The sequence below is a fragment of the Rhinopithecus bieti genome, unplaced genomic scaffold, assembly GCF_001698545.2.
Source record: "Rhinopithecus bieti isolate Rb0 unplaced genomic scaffold, ASM169854v2 scaffold_36004, whole genome shotgun sequence".
Lineage (NCBI taxonomy): Eukaryota > Metazoa > Chordata > Mammalia > Primates > Cercopithecidae > Rhinopithecus > Rhinopithecus bieti.
In genome coordinates, this window is record NW_016815976.1 from 756,769 (window position 1) to 778,591 (window position 21,823).

Here is a 21,823-nt window from a genome sequence, read left to right on the forward strand (position 1 = left end):
CTTAAAACTCTATTCTATAACTCATTTTCCACATTTTTGAAATTGTTAAATGAGTAAGCAATGAAATCATCTCTTTAGATCACGATTGCTCATTTTAAAGAAAGGGTATAAATAGCAGAATAATTAAAAACAAGACTCTGATTAAGCTCCCAATAGGCATAATTGGTATATTTCTACAGAAAATACACACAGATTCAACTATCATCAAAGTCACTATTTTAAAAACAATTTTTTATAAGTTTTTTTGCAGTTAGTGAAGCACCAGAAGCTTTAGGATTAAGTGACCAAGATGGGTTGGTTGGCTAAAAACAACCAAACAATGTTGCTGTCCAGCAGATAAGTGAAGGCAGGTGTTGGTAGCCTTCAGCAAGAGAGCCTAAGCTTGCCAGCTTCATGTAATATTTTCCATTCCCTATTTAATAAATGGTGTTGGGAAAATTGGCTAGCCATATGCAGAAAACTGAAACTGGACCCCTTCCTTACACCTTATATAAAAATTAACTCAAGATGGATTAAAGATTTAAACATAAGACCTAAAACTAGAAAAACCCCGGAAGAAAACCTAGGTAGTATCATTCAGGACACAGGCATGGGCAAAGACTTCATGACTAAAACACCAAAAGCAATGGCAAATGGGATCTAATTAAACTAAAGAGCTTCTGCACAGCAAAATAAACTATCATCAGAGTGAACGGGCAACCTATAGAATGGGAGAAAATTTTTGCAATCTATCCATCTGACAAATGGCTAATATGCGGAATCTACAAAGAACTTAAACAAATTTACAGAAAAGCAAACAACCCCATCATAAAGTGGGCAAAGGATATAAACAGACATTTCTCAAAAGAAGATGTTTATTTATGCAGTAGAACTTAAACAAATTTACAAGAAAACAAACCACCCCATCAAAAAGTGGGCAAAGGATATGAACAGACACTACTCAAAAGACGACATTTATGCAGCCAACAAACATGAAAAAAAGCTCATCATCACTGGTCATTAGAGAAATGCAAATCAAAACCACAATGATACTATCTCACATCAGCTGGAATGGCAATCATTAAAAAGTCAGGAAACAACAGGTGCTGGAGAGGATGTAGAGAAATAGGAAAGCTTTTACACTGTTGGTGGGAGTGTAAATTAGTTCAACCATTGTGGAGGACAGTGTGGCAATTTCTCAAGGATCTAGAACTAGAAATACCATTTCACCCAGCAGTCCCATTACTAGGTATATACCCAGAGGATTATTAATCATTCCACTATAAAGACACATGCACATGTATGTTTATTGCAGCACTACACAATAGCAAAGACTTGGAACCAACCCAAATGCCCATCAATGATAGGCTGGATAAAGAAAATATGGCACATATACACCATGGAATACTATGCAGCCATAAAAAAAGGAGGAGTTCATGTCCTTTGCAGGGACATGAATGAAGCTGGAAACCATCATTTTCAGCAAACTAACCGAGGAACAGGAAACCAAACACTGCACGCTCTCACTCATAAGTGGGAGTTGAACAATGAGAACACATGGACACAGGGAGGGGAACATCACACACCGGGACCTGTTGGGGGTGGGGGCTAGGGGAGGGAGAGCATTAGGAGAAATACCTAATGTAGATGACAGGTTGATGGGTGCAGCAAACCACCATGGCATGTGCATACCTATGTAACCAACCTGCATGTTCTGCACATGTATTCCAGAACATAAAATAACAACAACAACAAAAAGGAAATAAAAATATCCACACATCGGAAAGGAAAAATAAAATACATATATATACACACACACATATATATACACACACACACACGTCTCCTTCCCCCTCTCTTCTTTACATGCCATCACCTCCCATTCTCTCCTTTCACAGAGTCCAATTACCTGTTCTTTTTCTCCTTCATCCCTTTCATATCAATTGTGAACCATATGGGGTATTCGTTGACAAAGACACTCCCAGAAACTGACTTGGGGTCACGGAAGCTAACTTCTTAGCCACATATTTTGTAGAAGGCATAGCTTTAATGTAGTTCATTGAATCAGTCCTTAAAACTTTTGACAGCTTTGTTGAACCCCAGGTTATACAGATTTCGGAAGGTACAAAAGGAAGAACATACCTGGCAGCAGTTTAAATGACATAGCTAGACACCCTGTGAAATGTGTCACTTTTAAAAGCAAGCATTACAAACTATTTGGAAGATTACTTACTACACAGCAAAAACTATGACACATAGTATGCCAGATTGACACTAATTTTAAGATAGTATTTATGACACCAATTCTTCTCAAAATTTTCCAAAAAAAATTGAAGAGGAGAGAACACTAATTCATTCTTTGAGGCCAGTATTACCCCGATACCAGTGTCAGGCAAAAGATGAAGAAAAAGAAGAAGGAAGAAGGAAAAGAAGGAGAAGGAGTAGAAGAAGAAGGAGCAGGAAGAGGAGGAGAAGGAGAAGTTCCAGGAAAAGAAGGAGGAGAAGGAGAAGAAAGAAGAAGGAGAAGGAGAAGAAGGAGAAAGAGAAGAAAGGGAGGAGGGAGAGCCGGAGAGAAGGGGGCGGAGGAGGTGGCAGGAAAAAAACCCTACAGACCAATATCCCGTATGAATAATGATGTAAAAATCCTCAACAAAATACTAACAAAATAAATTCAGCAGGATATTAAAATAATTATACACCATAACCAAGTGGGATTTACTCCCGGAACGCAACAAACGAAAATCAATCCACGTAATATAATACATTAACAGAATGAAAGAAAAGAAACACACGATCATCTCAATTGATGTAGAAAAAGCATTTGACAAAATTCAATGCCCTTTCATAATAAAAACACTTGACAAACTAGGAATAGAAGGAAATGATCTCAACATAAAACCACACATGAAAAACACACAGTGAACATCATAATGGTGAGAGACTGAAAGTTTTTCCTTTCTAATATCAGGAAGAAGACAAGGATGCCCACTTTGACCACTCCTAAACAGCACTAGAAGTTCTAGCCAGAACAATTCGACAGGAAAAGAAATAAAGGTCATCCAGAGTAGAAAGGAAGAAGTAAAATTACCTATGTTCACAGATAATACAATCTCATAAGTAGACAACCCTAAAGATTCCACTCAAAAAAACCAATAGAGAAAATGAATTCAGCAAAGTAGGAAGATACAAAGTCAACACACAAAAATCAGTTGTATTTCTAGGCACTAACAATGAACAATATGAAAAGGAAATTACAGAAACAATTCCACAGCATCAAAAAGAATACACTTAGCAATTAACCAAGGAGGTGAAATGAGAACTATAAAACATTGCTGAAAGAAATTAAAGATGACATAAATAGAAACACATCTTATGTTCATGGATTAGAAGACTAATGTTTTTAAGATGTTCATACTACCCAAAGCAATCTACAGATTCGTTGTAATCCCTATCAAAATCCCAATGACGTCTTTTACAGAACAGAAAAACCTATCCTAAAATTCATAGAAAATCTGTAGGGACTTCAAAGAGCCAAACAAGCTTGAAAAAGAAGAACAAAGTACTCATAGTTCCTGACTTCAAAACTTACTACAAATCTACAGTAATCAAAACAATATGGTGTGGCACAAAGACAGTTATACAGTCCAATGGGATAGAACAGACAGCCGAGAAACCTTCCTTCACATATACAGTCAGATGATTTTTGACAAAGGGGCCAAGATGATTCAATAGAGAAAGGATAATCTTTTCAATAAACATCGCTGGGAAAACTGGATATCCACATGTAAAAGAGTGAATTTGGATACTTCTTTAAAAGCATATACAAAAATTAACTCAAAATGAATCAAAGACCTAAATGTAAGACCTAAAACTATTAAAAAAAAAAAAAAAAACCCTTAGAAGAAAAGATACAGTAAACTCTTCACAACACTAGATTGGGAAATAATTTCCTGGATATTACACCAAAGGAACAGGCAACAACAACAAAAAAAACAATAGACAACTGCACTTCATGAAAATTTAAAAAATTTTGTGCTTGAAAAGACAAAGTCAACAGAGTAAAAACATAACCCACAGACAGGGCTTTTCACTTTCAAATCATATATCTGATAAGGAATTAATATTCAAACTATGTAGTCTGAATAAAAAGAAATCGACAACCCAATTCAAAAATGAGAAAGGACTTGAATAGAATTTCTCCAAAGATCTCCAAATGGCCAACAGGCATATGAAAGATGCTGAGCATCACTAATCACTGGAGAAATTCAAATCAAAACTATAATGAGATACTAGCTCATACCCATTAGGTTGCCACTACCAAAATAACAGATCATAAGTGTTAAGAAGGACGTGGAGAAACTAGAACATCTGTACACTATTGGTGGGAATGTAAACTGGTTGGCTGCTGTGGAAAATAGTATGGCAGTTCCTCAGAAGATTAAAAATAAAATTACCATATGGTCCAGCAATTCCACTTCTGGGTATATGCCCAAAGGAACTGAAAACAGGGTCTCAAAGAGCTCCTTGTACACTCATCTTCACAGCATCATTATTTACAATAGCTACAATGTGGAAGCAACCCAAGTTGCTCAGCAGTGCGTGAATGGATAAGCAAAATGAGGTATACACGGACCATAGAACATCATTCAGCCTCAAAAAGCAAGGATGTTCTGATATATGTGACAACCTGGATGAACCCTGAGGATATGATGCTAAGTGAAATAAGCCAGTTACAAAAAGACAAATACTCTATGATTCTCTTTATACGAGAGGTACCTAGAGTAGTCAATCATAGAGAAAGAAAGCAAACAGAATAGTGGATGCCAGAGGCAGGGGACAGGGAAGAATGAGGAGTCATCGTTTAATGGGTACAGAGTCTCAGTTTTACAAGATGAAGAGTTATGGAGATGGATGGTGGTAAGAGTGGCACATTATGAATGGATTTAATACCACAGAACTGTCTACTTAAAAATGGTTAAGCTGGTCAATTTTATATTTATTTTATCATAAGATATGTAGTCACAATTTTATAAAAATTGAAGTCAGCTTAATAGTCCTTAGTATTCTGATATATTCAGTTTGCTTCATTAATAAAGCAATTATTATACTTGGTTAGTATTGTCCATATAAGTCTATGAATAATTGTTATAAACTATATAAGTCTCTGGGGGAAAAAATATTAATTTCAAAAGGGACCAGAGAATTTATAGATTTTGTTCATGATATATACTGGCTGCTTAAGTTCAGAGAGTAGGGATATTAAATTTTATTTTTATTATATATTTTTTGAGATGGGGTATTGCTATGCTGCCAAGGGTGGTTTCAAAGTCCTGGCCTCAAGTGATCTTCTAGCCTCAGCCTCCCAAAATGCTGGGATTACAGATATGGGCCACTACACCCAGCTAACATTGAATTTTAATGGAAATAGTGTTGGAGAGATCCAGGAGAATAAATTTCAATTCCAACACTGTTAAAAAATAATCATAGAATCTATCTGCATCCGAATTAAATTTAAAATAAAGAAGTTAGGTGCTTAAAACAGAAAACAGAGCCAAACATAAAGCACGACAGAATAAGTATTATCCTTTGATAAAGATGACTATTTATTGCTTACACTAATAATATAAAGAAAATTTGTTTTTAAAAAATCGCATCTCAGCAGCCTTAAAGAAAAGGCCTGTTATATATGATCTATCTAATTATGATAGGCCAAACATAAACTTAGAAATAAATGCCTATTAGATCCAGACAGTATTTGGGAAGAAGCAACTATTACAGAGTTGCCAAAGAGGAAGGTCAAGATGCAGGGATGGCTGTCTTCCTTCTGGGATTCTCTTCGCAAAATTTTCTCTACTCCCCCAAATCAGCCAATTATCAGAAAGCTGATCTTACAAAGAATATCCCATTATGTTACAGTGACTATAACTAGCAATGTAGAAAACAGATTCAAAATTCTTCCTAATATCCTAGCAGAAAACCTGCATTCTTCTTCTGCCAAACTTACATATTAACTTTAAATTTAAATTTACAATAATATAGAATCCTGAAAAATGTGGTCCATTGAGAACAAGGATAAATATAACAGGTATGATGTAACTTTAGAAGCATACAAAATTTCTAAAATTATAAATGGTAAATTCAATTTAAAACAAAATATATATCTAATCAAGTACTCTATATGATATTGATAATTTTATTTAGAAAAGATTCATGTTCAACAAAAAGAAATATAATAGATATCTGGCAGTAAATAGGCTTAGAAAAATGATACAAATAAAGGCACAGCCCCAAACCTTGAAGAACTTACGACCTGTTTTAAATAATGGTTTAAACGAATCAAATGAAAGAAAGGCAACCTTAAAATGACACTAAAATATAAATTATTATAACAGAAAACAACTATAAGAATTATACTTTCTTGGCCTTTTGGCTAAGATCAAATGAAGATGCCATGGTGTCTTTAAGAAAAAAATATTAATAGTAGAGTATAATCTGGAATGATTTTGCAAAGAAATGTGTTCTGCACATGTTCTTTAGTAGGAATCACTCTCTCTTACCCTCCAGGGACTCTGTCTGGCCGTCCACTACTGACACAGCTGGCTCCATAACCTGTACAGTCTCCACAGACAGTGCAAACCATGCACTGCTCCAGCTTCCATTTGTGCATGCCTGGAGGGCACATCATAGACTTCTCATCTTTTTCATCTAGTTCTTCTTCCAGGTCTTCATCCATTGCTGTTGCCATATTTTCAACTCCAAACCCTATTCGACAGATCAATTTATAATTGTTATACAGATTACTTTCATGTATAAAAGATGGATGACTATACTTCCCAGTTTAAAAAATGACAACGTGCTAATCCAAGCAATTATACAAAGAAATGCTTAAATTTGAGTAATGAAAATAAATTTTAATTTACGGACCACTAATAAACACTCTCCCCATTTCATTTCTGCAAAAGAAGGCAAGGAAGGCTATTATCAAATGTCTCTTGACTGTTACCATCTGTCAATCATACTTTTAAATCTTTTCCTGTTTTCCATCCTCACTACCAACACTTTCATTCAATAGACCAAATAAAGCCTCCCAACCATGCTCCACGCCAAGAGTCCCCCACTCTAGATCATCCTCCTACTGCCACCAATCATCCTCCCAAAGCACACATTTGATCCCACAACTTCATAATTTACAAACCCCCAATGACTTTCCAAGGTCTTCAGAAGAGCAAAACTCAGCAAGACGCAGTAGGCACAAGATGGCTCCTAATTTTCTCCAATCTCATTTCTTTTCCCTCTGCTCTCCAAATACTCTGTGTCCTTCCATATGCTTAGGGCCTTTGTTCATTCTTGTTCCCTCTGCCTCTTCCTTCCTCATTTACAAGATGTCTCTGCCTATCTCATCTAGCAGAGAAACTTCAGCCTTCAAAAATTCAGCTCAGAAGTCATTCCCTATGAAAGCACTTGCTACCTTTTCCAGGCAGGCAGTCACTACCTCCTTAGTGCCTCTTTATACCTCACTTACCACTTTTTAAAATGGTGTTACAATTCATTCTTTTTTTTTTCTAAATTGAACACCTACTATACTCCAGGGATTCCTTCATGGCAAGAAATCAACAAAACTTTTATAAAGGGCCAGTAAATAATTCAGGCTCTGTGGCCCATACAAATCCTTGTCACATTTTTTACAATCCTTACAATGTAAAATCAATTTTTAGCTTGGAGGGCTATGTAAAAAATGACATCAGGTTATATACTCTGCAGAGCTCTGCTCTAGAAACTGAAGACTGTTAATAATGAGCTGTTATAAAGCTTATAATATAGTGAGAAAGACAGACATTAATCAAATAACCAAATAAAAATATAAACTACAACTGATAGGGTTTTTAAGGAACACTGTACTATAAGACCATATGATGGGAGAACAAATCTGTGGGAGTCTAGTAATTATATTTTATATTTGACTTTCCTAAGGGATCTAAGTTATGAGGTTATGTCTTGCTCATACTATCTCTTATTCTTAGTCAACCTTATTCTCCTACACCTATAACATCCACTTAACATATAGCTATCACTCAATACAGGTCTATCTAATCAAGAAATAAATTCATAGCATATGTAGCCTTTTGGAGTTTTGCCACTTCTGATCTATGGGCGAGCAGAAAAATTAGACAACCAAGCATCAGATAACTATATCTAGGATTAAAATAAGGTGATCCTGAAGGAAGCCTCAGTGACTATTTTTAATAATCATAGCTAAAATGTCCTGAGCACTATTGTAACTAGTTCTATAAGCATTACTCATTTAATCATTCCAGCAGTACTGGAACTATTATCCTCAAATTAATCTTTACAGTCAATGGAATCTCAATCACAATGTCAAGCAGATAGAGTTGGTTCTGATTTACATGGAAAATAAAATCTCCCACCTGGCTACATTCATCAAAAATTTATAAAGAAAAGATTGGAAATTTTGACATCAAAGTTTTGAAATTATGTATAACAAATGAAACTTTAAACCACAGTTAGTCAAAGACACGTAAAACATAATACGCAAAAAAAGCTCCTACAAATCAATTTTTAAAAGTAAGTAAAATAAAGTTTGAAGAGATGTTCAAACTCAGTATTAATAACCAAGGGGATGAAAATTAAAAGAAAAATGAGAGACCCAGCAATTATACTCCTAGGTATATACCCAAAAGACATGAATAAAGACTTTCACCAAAAGACATTTACTAGAATGTTCACAGCAATATTATTCATAATAACCAAAACTGGAAACCATCCAAATACCCAAATACTAGAAAGAATTTTAAAACCGTAGTATCTATGTATAATTTAATAGAACAAAAATGAACAATCTATAACTACTTGTAACAATATGTATGAACTTCATGAACATAAAACAATGAAAAGAAACTGGACACAAAAGAATTCATACTGCATGATTGCATTTATATGAGGTATAAAAAGAAAACTAATTTATGGTAATTAACTGGGGAGCAGACAGGAACATAAAGTGGGGCTTTCAGGGGTGCTGGTAATACGTGGTTTCTTAATCTGGGTGCTGATTACATGAATACAATCAATTTGAGAAAATTCATCAAGATACTATGTATACTTTCCTGCATGCATATTATACTTCAATATAACAAAAAATTATAATAAGATACCATTTCATAGCCACCAAATTGACAAAAATCAGTCGTGTCAATATCAACTATTTGACGTGATGTGGAAAATCCAGCTCTAACGGTCAGAGTATAAACTGGTACAATCTCTTTCAAGAAAAATCCAATGAAACTGAAATCCACAATAGAGCAATTACACCACAGAAAGTCTCAAACGTTTGCCAGGAAACATGTATAAAGCAGGTTTTAAACTAATTTATAACAATGAAAAATTGGAAATAAGCCCATCCATCAACAGGAGAATGGATACACTATGGCATGTTCATTGTGTGGTATATTACACATTAGTTAACATAAACCATTTAAATTTATATGAACCAACATGGACATATTTCTAACAGAATGATGAGGAAGAAAACAATTTGTAGAAAAATATAAATAACAGATTAACACTTATAAAAACACATAAAACAGTAGTATATTTTATGTGTAAAAGAGATATGATTATGCAATATTATTTTACACATAAAAGAACATGTAAAAATATATAAGAACATGACTGAACATATACTTATCACAGTCATGATCGCGGTTAGCTCCGGAGAGAAATGGAATATGATAATAAGCCTTGGAAGGCGAATATGGGGCACTTGAATCTTATCTGTGATTTTTTTTTTAACTGAAAAAAAATGACAAGACATGGTAGATACACAATTTTTTAATATTTCAATATTTTCTGTACTTTCCTGGTTTAAATAAACTTTTAAAATATTCCTTTATGTTCTTTTTAAATTGATACATAACTGTTGTACCTATTTCTGGCATACATGTGAGTTTTCATACATGCATCCAATGCCTAATGATCAAATCAGGGTAAGTGGGATCAAGTCAGGGTAACTGGGATAGTCTAAGTCCTCTCTTCCAGCTATTTTGAAATATACAATATGTTGTTGTTAACGACATTCACCCTACTCTGCTCCTGAATATTAGAACTTATTCCTTCTCTCTAACTGTATTTTTGTACCTATTAACCAACCCCTCTTCTTCTCCCCCTCTCACTATCCTTATAAAGCCTCTGGTAATCACTATTCTATTTACTACCTCCATGAAATCAATTTTTTAGTTCCCACATGTATTTGTCCCTCTGTCCCTGGTTTATTTTATTTCAGTTAACGTCATGTTCTTCAGTTCCATCCATGTTGCTGCAAATAACAAGATTTCATTCTTTTTTAGGGCTGAATAATATTCTATTGCATATGTATCACATTTTCTTTACCCATTCATTTGCTGATGGATACTTAAGTTGATTCCATATCTTGGCTGTTGCAGATACTGCTGTGATAAACATGAGAATGCTGGCATCTCTCTGACATACAGATTTCCTTTCTTTTGGATACATATACCCAGAAGTAGGGTTGCTGGATCATGTGGCAGTTCTATTTTCAGTTTTTTGAGTCACCTTCATACGAATGAAAAATCCATGTTTACCCTAGTTGCTGTACTAATTTACATTTCCACTAGCCATGTATGAGCATTCCCCTTTCTCCACATCCTCCCCAGCATCCTTTATGACTCTGCAATCAGTATGCGTTGTATGTGTCTTACTTTACTCATCTGCTTTCTAATTCATTACTTACCAACAGGGTAGGTATCATTTCTATTAAAAAAAATCTTTTAACAATTTTACTTTGATTATTACAAAATTTCACTGAAGAATCTAGAACACAAGTGTAAATTTACGCTCAATTTTCACAAAAGATTTTCACAATAATGAGGAAACAATGTTTCAGTTCAGACTTCTTATAAAACATAATCTGAACATACATTTAAAAAAAAACTGATTATCCCCTTTGTCCTAGCAGTTATTGTCCAAAACAAGTTCACTAATTTAGCAAGAAATCAAAGTACTTCCATTGTGAAGTAATCCATTTCTTTCTTTTGTTCCTTCCTCATTTGCCAATATATTCTAATAACTTGCTCATTTTTAAAGTGATACATTTTAAATACACACACAGACACACAAATAAGGCAAAGACAAAGAAGGGTGGGTTCCTGAGATCCACATGAGTCTGACATCAAAGCATCAAAACAGAAAAACCAGGTTCTGTTAATTTATATAGCATTAATCCTCAAAATTATTGGTACTTTAACCAAAGTTCAACGCTTAGTTCTAATAATATATATGTATTGTTTTATTCTCTTGCCCAGACAAAATTTAAAACAGAAAATAAGAAATTGCAGTGAAAGGTATAAACATAATATTAGCAGCTAGATGTAAAAATTGAAGGCAAGAAGTAGACATGCTATTTAAAACCACAACAACAAAACAAGACCACAAAATACAGGGCAATCAAAGGATAAAGACCTTTGTTCTCTTCAATGGCCTGACGGTTGGGGCAAAGGATAATGTGAAGAAGATGTGTCTACAATTTAGTCTTTTCTTGGTAAAGTGTCAGATATTCATATGGATCACTCTTAGTTGTCAAGAACAGGTTAAATTACAGGTAGCATGTGCTGTTAAATGGGATGATAATATTTGCCAGATAGACTACTGCCAAAAATGGTTAAAATTTCAAACGTGGTATAAAAGCAGCTAATAACAAAAAGTTTGGAAAAGACTTTTCTGGGGTAACGTAGTCATCAAAGATGCTAAGTCAAAGAAGCACTATTTTATGTAGAATTTAGAAGATGATTTGAGCAAGCCAGCTCATTTGCTCAAAAATCTAAAATCTAAAGTATATTTGCTTTTCCAGTGATATTTTATCATAATTATCATCAAATAAATAAGAAATTCAGTGGTTTTCCTAATTCACAAGTATAAAGTCAAAGAGCCACTCAAATCCAATTAAAAAAATGTGAAAAAGATCTGAATAGGCATTTTTCAAAAGCAGACATATGAATGGCAAACAGGTGTATGAAAAGGTCCTCAACATCACAGATCATCAGAGAAACGCAAATCAAAACTACACTGAGATATCATCTCACTCCAGTTAAAATGGCTTTTATCCAAAAGACAGGCAATAACCAATGTTGGAGAGGATGTGGAGAAAAGGGAACACTGGTACACTGTTGGTGAGAATGTAAATTTAGTACAGCCACTCCAGAGAACAGTATGAAGCTTCCCCAAAAAACCAAAACTAGAATATGATCCAACAATCCCACTGCTACGGATATACCCAAAAGAAAGGAAACTAGTACATCAAAGAGATACCTGCACTCTCATGTTTATTGCAGCACTATTCACAATAGCCAAGATTTGGAAGCAACCTAAGTGTCCATCAACAGACGAATGGATACAGAAAATGTGGTACATAAACACAATGGAGTGCTATTTAACTATAAAAAAGATTGAGATCCTATCATTTGCAACAAGATGTAACTGGAGGATATTATGATAAGTGAAAGAAGGCAGGCATCAAAAGACAAACTTCACATGTTCTCACTCATTTGTGGGAGCTAAAAATTAAAATAATTGAACTCATGAAGATAGAGAGTACAATGCTGGTTACTACAGGCTGGGAAAGGTAGTCGGGGAGAGTGGGTGAGAAATGGGATGGTTAGTTGGCACAAAAACATAATTAGATTCAAGAGATCTACTATTTGATAGCACAGCAGGGTGATTACAGTCGGCGATAATTTGTTGTACACTTCAGAACAACTGAGGGAGTACAATTGGAATGCTCATAACACAAAGAAAGGACAAATGCTGGAGATGATGGAGACACCATTTACCCTAATGTGATTATTACACATTGTATGTCTGTATCAAAATAACTCATGTACCCCATACATATACCTACTATCTAACCATCAAAATTTTTTTAAAAAATTTAAATAGGAACAAAAAGAAAAAGAAGAGCCACTCATTTTGAAAAGAACAAGACTTTTCACTATGTTGTTCTGAAAAACTAATGAAAAAACAACACAAATTGTAATATCTAAGAATTAAAGACCTACCTTTCCCACCTTGGTTCATGGCACCAGTGTCTCGTCCACACTGTCCTTTATTATTTACACCAAATGTCCACACTTCTCCGTTCTTCATTAAAACACAAGTGTGAGCTTTGCCCATAGCTACCTGAGTTACAAAATGGCCCTTCAAATCAGTTACCAAACCTAAAGGAAAGAAACAAATTTAGTAAAAACAATAAAAAGGCCCTTCTGAGCCTAGTAAAAGAACTACCTCAATGCAGAACTGTTTATTTCTGGGGCAAAATAACTCAACAAAATGAGAAATAAGTAGCCAAAAGACTGGCAAGAGTATCACTGAATTAACTTTGTAACATTGTAATGTAGCTTCAATGAATCCTAAAACGTTATCATCCAGACTTGGGACATAACTTCACTGTAGCTTTCTCTCAAGCTTACTTCTCCTGAATGCTTCCTGCAAATGGTAATCCCTCTCCACAGTACTCAGAAGGGTCAGAAAATCTCAAACTTTTCTGGTCTAAGCACAAAGGAGTCCATAAATAATTTATTTTACCTGCCTTGACCTGCCTCAGCAAAACAAAGTAAAATACTTGCCATAGGATATTCACATGAAATTGTTTTTGTAGAAACTAGTGAGACTTTCTAAAACAGTATTTTTCAATCCTTTTCAACCTACAATGCTTTCTTCCATAATCCAATACACAACTATTTTCTAAACTTCACTTATCCATATATTATTTTCATTATACTTGTCATATCCAAGTGCCACTCATATTATCTGTTTAATATGTTTTGTATCAACTCTAAATTGCAGCATCTTCAACCTTATCAAGTAGTAATAACATTAATAAACAAAGATTATTGACTATTTTTCCAATATACATTAAAATAAAAACACGTTTTCAAGTATTTGTTTTAAATTACAAATAATATCAATCTCAAAGTATGCTTTGGGAAAACTGTTGTACATTATTAGCTCAGATATCACTACCTTGAGGTGGCCTTCACTTACACCTTACACTAGTTTAGGTCTTTTTGTTAATTATACCTCAAAAATTTCCACTTTTAATATCTAGCACATTTGAAAAAGGTTAAGTGTATGTGTATGATACATAAAACAGTAGTTATTTATTATTAACAGTACTAGCTGACATGTTTTGAGACCTTACATGATGTGCTAAGCATTTCTTAAGCTCTACCTCCTATAAACTTCACAACCACCATACGAAGCAGGTGCTATCATTATTTTTTGCAGGTAGAAAAAAAACAAAAAGAAAACTCTTAAACGTTAAGTAACCCGATACCCAGTTAAAGGTTAAGAAAACTGCTACCCAATTAAAAGTGTTGGTGCCAGGGGCTGGGTGCGGTGGCTCACGCCTGTAATCCCAGCACTTTGGGAGGCTGAGAGGCAGGTGGATCACTTGAGGTCAGGAGTTTGAGACCAGCCAGGCCAACACAGTGAACTCTCGTCTCTACTAAACATACAAAAAATTAGCTGGGCATCGTGGTGCATTCCTATAGTCTCAGCTACTTGGGAGGCTGAGGTGGGACAATCGCTGGAACCCAGGAGGCAGAGGTTGCAGTGAGCTGAGATTGTGCCACTGCACTCCAGCCTGGGGGATAGAGTGAGACTCCATCCCTGCCCCCCACCAAAAAAAAAAAGTGTTGGTGCTAGGATCTGAGTCTATGTCCATAACCATTCAATGCCACTTCCCCAACATTTAAGTCCTGTAATACCCAACTGTCCTTCAGATCCTTAAAAAGGCAGTAACCAGGTCTGACAGGTCCATCAATCACTAATGTATCATCCATGCTCAATAAATATATGTTGAAGAAATATACAAGTTTCCATCAGCTCTACCCAGTGGATATTAGTAAGCAACAATTATTTTGAATATTATTTTTAAAGTGTACAAGAGCCCACTCCCAAATTCTGATTTACTCTGATAGCTGCATCCAATTGAGAATCTAAATATTATAGCATTAAACCAGTTCACTTATCATCTGGGTACCTCTCGACTTAATAATTAATGGTTATAAATGTTCTGCAGGTGTAATTTCCCCAGCATGGGACAATCACATAAACTTCTAATTATAAACTTCCTTAATTCCAGTTTCCTTTTTTACAAAGAAACTCAAAGGCTTTACATACTTATCACACATAAAATCCCTCCAAGTGGGATGCCTCATTCATTACATTCATTTCTAGCTGCTAGAAAGAAAATCTAGTAACCAAATATGACAAGTTTTTGAGATTAGCATTTATAAATATAAAACGATTTAGATAGTTCTACCCCTCATATCCACTTCTTAAACTTGGTTTATCAGTCACCCAGACACTAGAAAATAATTCTTGAGACCCTACAATGTGGCAGACACTGTGCTAGGCACTGGTGATAGAACAGTAAATAAGACAGATCATCCCAGCCAAACACCCTAATGGGGGAGATGAAATACTTCAACAATTATAAACTAGCTTTGTCATGAAAATCACTTCTCCAGGATACTACCACTGTCCCAGGGACATGTCCCATAAGCACCTGAGTCTAGGGAAAGCATTCCACAGAAGTCACAGCTACAGTGAAGCTTCCCTTGCCAAGCTCTATGATTAGCTCTGCATGAAACTAGGGACAGTGCTCCTAATGACAAGATATGACAGAAAATTTCTCTTTCGAAATATTTCACATTTGGAAGGAAATATAAAAAATGTAGAGAAAGCATGCTACAAACATAAATTTTCTAGATATGTCTTTATCATACAAAACTAGTACTGAAACTTCTTTGCATAAAACTTTTTTTTAACTTACTTGAACTATCAGAGTAAATGGCATCTTTTCCAAACATATAGAGTTCTCCATCTTTAGAAATAACAGAACTACTTCCATTATTGCAGGCTGTATACACCACAATCTTTCCTTCCATCTTAATTATCTTTTTAGGTTTATAAGGTTTGGATTGCCGTCTGCTCTTAGCTTTAAAAAAGAAATTAGATTAAATCAAGACCTCTATGTACCAAAATAATAATAATGGTTTGTATGTAAAGCTCAAAGAAAAAAAACATGTATTATTTGCATTTATGACACTATTTGTCCATTTTCACAAAGGCCTGGGCTTCCCAACACGTCACTTAAAATTAGTGAACCTGCTAGCCTCATCTGGTCAATTAATATTTATACTATAATTGCTAGATCCTCATTCCTTGAAGTACATTCAAATTCTCAGTGAGTAATACTAGTTTTCCACCAAACTCCTGGAGGGCCCAATCTCTAAATTAGCTATTGCATTATTAATACCATTCTACTAACACATATCTAAAATCTCCTTTTTTTCCAAGTTGTAATTCACATGTATTCTTGTTAGATCCTGTAAAGTAAAAGAAGTTCCTCATTCATTCAACATATATATTGAATAAGCAGTTACATCAAGTCAATTATATATATATATATACACATATATATATATACACACACACATTTATTTATTTATTTATTTATTTATTTATTTATTTATTTATTTATTTATTTTGAGATGGAGTCTTGCTCCTGTTGCCCAGGCTGAAGTACAATGGCATGATCTCAGCTCACTGCAACCTCCACCTCCTGGGTTGAAGTGATTCTCCTGCCTTAGCCTCCTGAGTAGCTGAGATTACAGGCACCCGCAACCGCACCTGACTGATTTTTGTATTTTTAGAAGAGATGGGGTTTTGCCATGTTGGTCAGGCTGGTCTCGAATTCCTGACCTCGTGATCCACCTGCCTTGGCCTTCCAAAGTGCTGGGATTACAGGTGTGAGACACCGCACCCGGCCGTCAATGAGATATTATAAGGAAAGGAGATATATATATATATATGGAAGGAGAGTGAATAATTTTAAATGTGGTGATTCAAGCAGCCACTGCTCTCAAAAACCAAATCCTTGAACTAGGCAAAATATGGGAAACAAGAAACCAATTGTTCCTTTAGTCAACCCCCAGTCCCTGCATGTCTTTCAGAACAAAAATGTATTGCTGCTGTGCTAGGACGTAAAATACTCTACTTTTCATATGACATCACACACACACACACACATACACACACACACACACACATATGTATATGCAAACACACACATATATACAGACACATACACTACAACTACTTTACCTGGTCCTCAAAGAAAGGACAATGTCCTCCAAATGCCAGAAGGAAAAATTATTCTGAGAGATAATAATACACTTTATGGCTACTTTAAAGGGTTTTTCCAAATAACTTTTATTTTCACATTATTTTTACATTATGTATTGGCTTTACAACCTAATCCCTACAAGATGGTTCTCCAATGTGCTAAAATGTATAAAGCACGTGAGAAGTTATAAAAAGAGAAAAATGACACTTTGAGGAAGACTGCACAGAAACGTAAGAAATATGAGACATAAACAAAATAATTTTCTTTGTCATTGCTTAGCAATGATTCCATCACAGAGAAATAACACCAAAAATCGTAATCCAGTCCAGGCATGCTGGCTCACGACTGTTATTTCAGCACTTTGGGAGGCTGGCAGATTGCTTGAATGCAGGAGTTTGAGACCAGCCTGTGTAACATGGCAAAACTCCATCTCTACAAAAAATACAAAAATTAGCTGAGCACAGTTGCATGTGCCTATAGTCCCAGGTACTCATGAGGCTGAGGTGGAGGGGGTCACTTGAGCCCAGGGGTCAAAGCTGCAGTGAGCTAATCACACTGCTGCACTCTGGCCTGGGTCACAGAGTAAGACCCTGTCTCAAAAAACACAAAAACAAAAAACTGTAATCCATAGCCAATACCATTACAAAAGATTATGTAAAGTTTACCTTCATTCTGAAGTATACATTCCTTCTAAAGTTTTGGGTTTCCTAAAATAATCTATTGCAACAAGTAAGTTTTTAAAATAACATTAACTGCTATTAAAAAAGCATATACTCTCAGATGAATAGCCACGTTCCCATAAAGCATAAAAATTCATAAATATGAACTTTAGAATGAAATTAGCAAGCACATTTTTTTTTCAATGAACAATAACCCACTGCCATTAACTAAATATGTCCCGAGTGTAAAATCCTCTATTAACTTGGTGAGGTTAGTGTTGTTGAAACTGGTAACTTTATGTTAATAAAGTTTTATTTATTTTACTAAAAAAGAGCATTTATTTTACTAAATGCATAGTTGATCACTCAACTTACTTGATTCTCCATCTTCTCCTTTACTAGCAGATCCTGTAAAGAATATGCTCCCATCTTCTGCAACTAAAAGGGCGTGAGAGCCATCGTGTCCAACTGAGAAGTGTACTATCTTTGGAGATTTTGTAATTGGCAGCTCAACCCATTTTCCTGCTGAAGGACCACCTTGTTTGATTCCAAGACTCTGGTATTTGCCAGTGTAATATATCTTATATATTAAAAAAAAAAAAAAAAAAAAAAAGGAATTATGGTGCTTTTATAATAGTGCATCACATTTCACTTGAGAAAAAAAGGACATCAATATTTTACTGAAAACAAAATTCACATAAAACAAACTCTTTTTTACACTATTCAACTTATGGGAATTGAGCAAGAAATACACATATTTTGCCAAGAAGACACAGTTCATAATAGCTTTTTTATATCTTTTATCCATTAAGTTTTCTGTCTTCTATATGCACACTTCATAGTACCCTAAAATAACTACAATAGTAACATCAAAAATAACAGATCACCATAACAGATGTAATAATAAAGAAGTTTGAAATATTTAGAGAATTACCAAAATGTGACACAGAGACACAAAGTGAGCACATGCTGTTAGAAAAATGGTGCCAACAGACTCACTCAACTCAGGGTTGTCACAAACCTTCAATTTGTAAAAAGAGCAATTATTTGTAAAGTGCAACAAAACTAAGCACAATAAAATGAGGCATGCCTGTACTGTTCCCAACATGAATAAAATTTTATATCATAAAAAATAATTTTAAATCAAAATTTAAAAGATTATTCTCCTTAAAGATGCAAACTATATAAACTAATCAACAGATTGTACTTTAATCTCTTAAATCAGAGAATGCTAATTTTTAATCCACAGAATAACTTACCTTTCCATTTGCTGTTTTCATTAGTGCAAACTCTCGTCCTGCACCAAGAATTGCTGACTCCTCATCAAATCCTGTACCTGAAATACGAGACTAATAAATACTATTGCATTTCTAATACGAAGAATTCTAAACATAACATGTACTATTTTGAGTGATTGCAATGTCAATTCAAAATCACTAAAAAACAACGATGACAAAATGTTACACACTCAAATTTTAAACATATTAACCATAGGTATAGTACTCCAAGGAATGATAAAGCTATCATAATCTGTTTTTCTTGTTCCAAACCAGTACCAAATTAATTTTTTAAATATACAACAAAAAATTTTAAAATTCACTGTCAGCAATATTCCTTGAATTAATGTATAAATGGCCAAATTTTTATTGAGCATTTATTAGGTACCAGGCATTATACAATTCACAAAATTTATCTCATTTGATTCCTCAACTATACCACTTGGTTTACAAATAAGCAAATATAAAGGCTGGAGAGGTTAGTCCAGACACAGAGTCATTTGAGCTTAGAACAATGCCATGCAGATATCTGAATTAAAGTATTTCAGATTCTCTGCCTATGTCTTTTTCTACAGAAGAACATCTTATATAGCTACTCCATAAATTCAAATATATATTATATATATATATATAAAATGCATATACACACAGATCCTTACGCATATTTTCAAATTGTAAAACTATGAGTAATTGTAACTTTATATATACTACATTTTATGATTTTGTCCAGCTATACAAACTACTAATTAGTTTATGGGCTTTTAAAATTTTAAATATGTAATTTCAATTCGATATTTTTCTAGGAAGAATTATAAAAATACTACAAAATTAGAATACATAAAGTAAAGCACTAATGCCAAGTTTATTAAATATAATGAGATAACAGTCAAAAAAGGAGGATCTTGCAAAGAACCCTACAAGTTATGGAAGGTCACTATTAAACCTGGAGTAGCGTGGCAAGCCAAAACTAAAACTCTCAGGAGAATTCATGATCCTAATTACTTTTACAACATTACAAGAGCAAATAATCTAAGTCCAAGAAATACTCTGTGGTTATCTGCATTTCTCTATCCAAATGAAAGATTACTGACCTGTGTGTAAGGCCAATTACCACTGTCACAATCTATAACATCATTCTATAGTTACCTTGAAAATCTGTTCAAGTAAAAACTTAAACAATTTCAATGAGAGAACTATGCATATTGTTGTAATGACATTTACAATGTAAGTTTTCAAATTTTTATATAGTTGAATAATGATGCAGCATACAAACTAATGACATTCACCAATATCCATCCATAATTCTCATTAAATTTTATTTTCTTTTGCTCTATTCAAAACAAAAATGAGAAATTATTAGTCATTTCCTTAGAATGATCTTCAAATATCATACTTTGTTTAAAGGCCACATTTCCTATTTATTCATATTAATTCAAAATTATCCTTTATATTAATAGTAACAGACACAAAATAGCTGCTACAATATAAGCTGAACTGGTGAAAACACAATTCATTTTTAAGAGAATTAAAATTTGAAAATTAAAATACGGGGAAAACACTTGATTTGCTATCTTACTTATAATATGCAAGTCCTTTTCCAGATCGAATAGTGAGATACCACAGGCGTGTAAGCATTTTCTAGCCAGTTTAAGTTGCAATTCTTGCTGCAGAACAGGTTCAGTGCTTGTGGCAAATATTCTGACAACAAAGCCATCCTAAGAAAAATAAAACATCCACAGCATTACATTACAGAAAGAGGTCGTTCAAGGCTCTACAGTCCATCTAATAAAAGCTAAATAATTTAAGGCAGAGAAATTCAATTTACACTAGTTACTTAAGATTCAGGATACTTACATCTCTTGAAGCAGCTATCTGATTAATATATTCTCCATCAGTGAATAAAATATTTTGACCTTCAGTGTGGCAATCTGTGCAAAAAGAAGAAAAAGTATTTATATTACAATACAAGCAAATACCTTGCAAAATGAATTTACTCCTCTGTTGAAGTCAAAATGAGAGTTCTCCACGCAATAAGGATAAACTTAAACTCAAAAGGAGACTGTGCTTTTTAATAAAGAATTACAAATTAGCAGAGATTAATTCAACTCATCATACTTATTACATTTTTGCTTATATTTATAAATCTTCCATAACCAAGGACCTGAGATCCCACCTCATTTCAAAATGAGTTAGTATTAGATATAGTCTGATAGTAAACATGCACCACAATGAGCAAACTATAATGTTGGTTACAATCATTTCAATACAATCACATGCAATGGAGGCAACACTCTACTCTCAGACATATATCACAGTCATTAGTGTCACAGAAAAATACAGACCTACAGCTTCTGTATTTGATGTCTATTGTGCCCAACTAGATATCCCTTGCTTTGTAAAATGGATATTCATAACCAATTGTGCATTTCCCACTTAGAAATTCTGTGGTTATTCACAGCATTTTTAGCATTTAGTGTGCTCTAAACTTTTTAAATATTTGTCCAACACAGAGCACACAAATACATGCTTAAACGTTTTTACTTTTATCTCAAAGCAGTCATGTATCTTGGCTAGAATACCGTATTTCATCAATACTGTATGCATCTCCATAAAATAGTACACCACATACTTTGATCAAAATGATGCACAAGCTCAATTCTAACAAGGGATACCAGTATTACAGAAGG

General features: G+C 34.3%; 1 protein-coding gene across 1 annotated transcript in view; it reads right to left on the reverse strand.

Annotated features, from left to right (window-relative positions):
- MYCBP2 (MYC binding protein 2) overlaps positions 1–21,823 on the reverse strand; it is a 300,774-nt gene that overhangs the window by 213,929 nt on the left and 65,022 nt on the right. Inside the window, 8 exon segments of the mRNA XM_017854221.1 lie at positions 5,984–6,075; positions 6,537–6,741; positions 13,065–13,223; positions 15,845–16,009; positions 18,235–18,439; positions 19,119–19,195; positions 20,713–20,851; positions 20,991–21,064. Of these exon segments, the coding sequence (XP_017709710.1) occupies positions 5,984–6,075; positions 6,537–6,741; positions 13,065–13,223; positions 15,845–16,009; positions 18,235–18,439; positions 19,119–19,195; positions 20,713–20,851; positions 20,991–21,064 (1,116 nt within the window).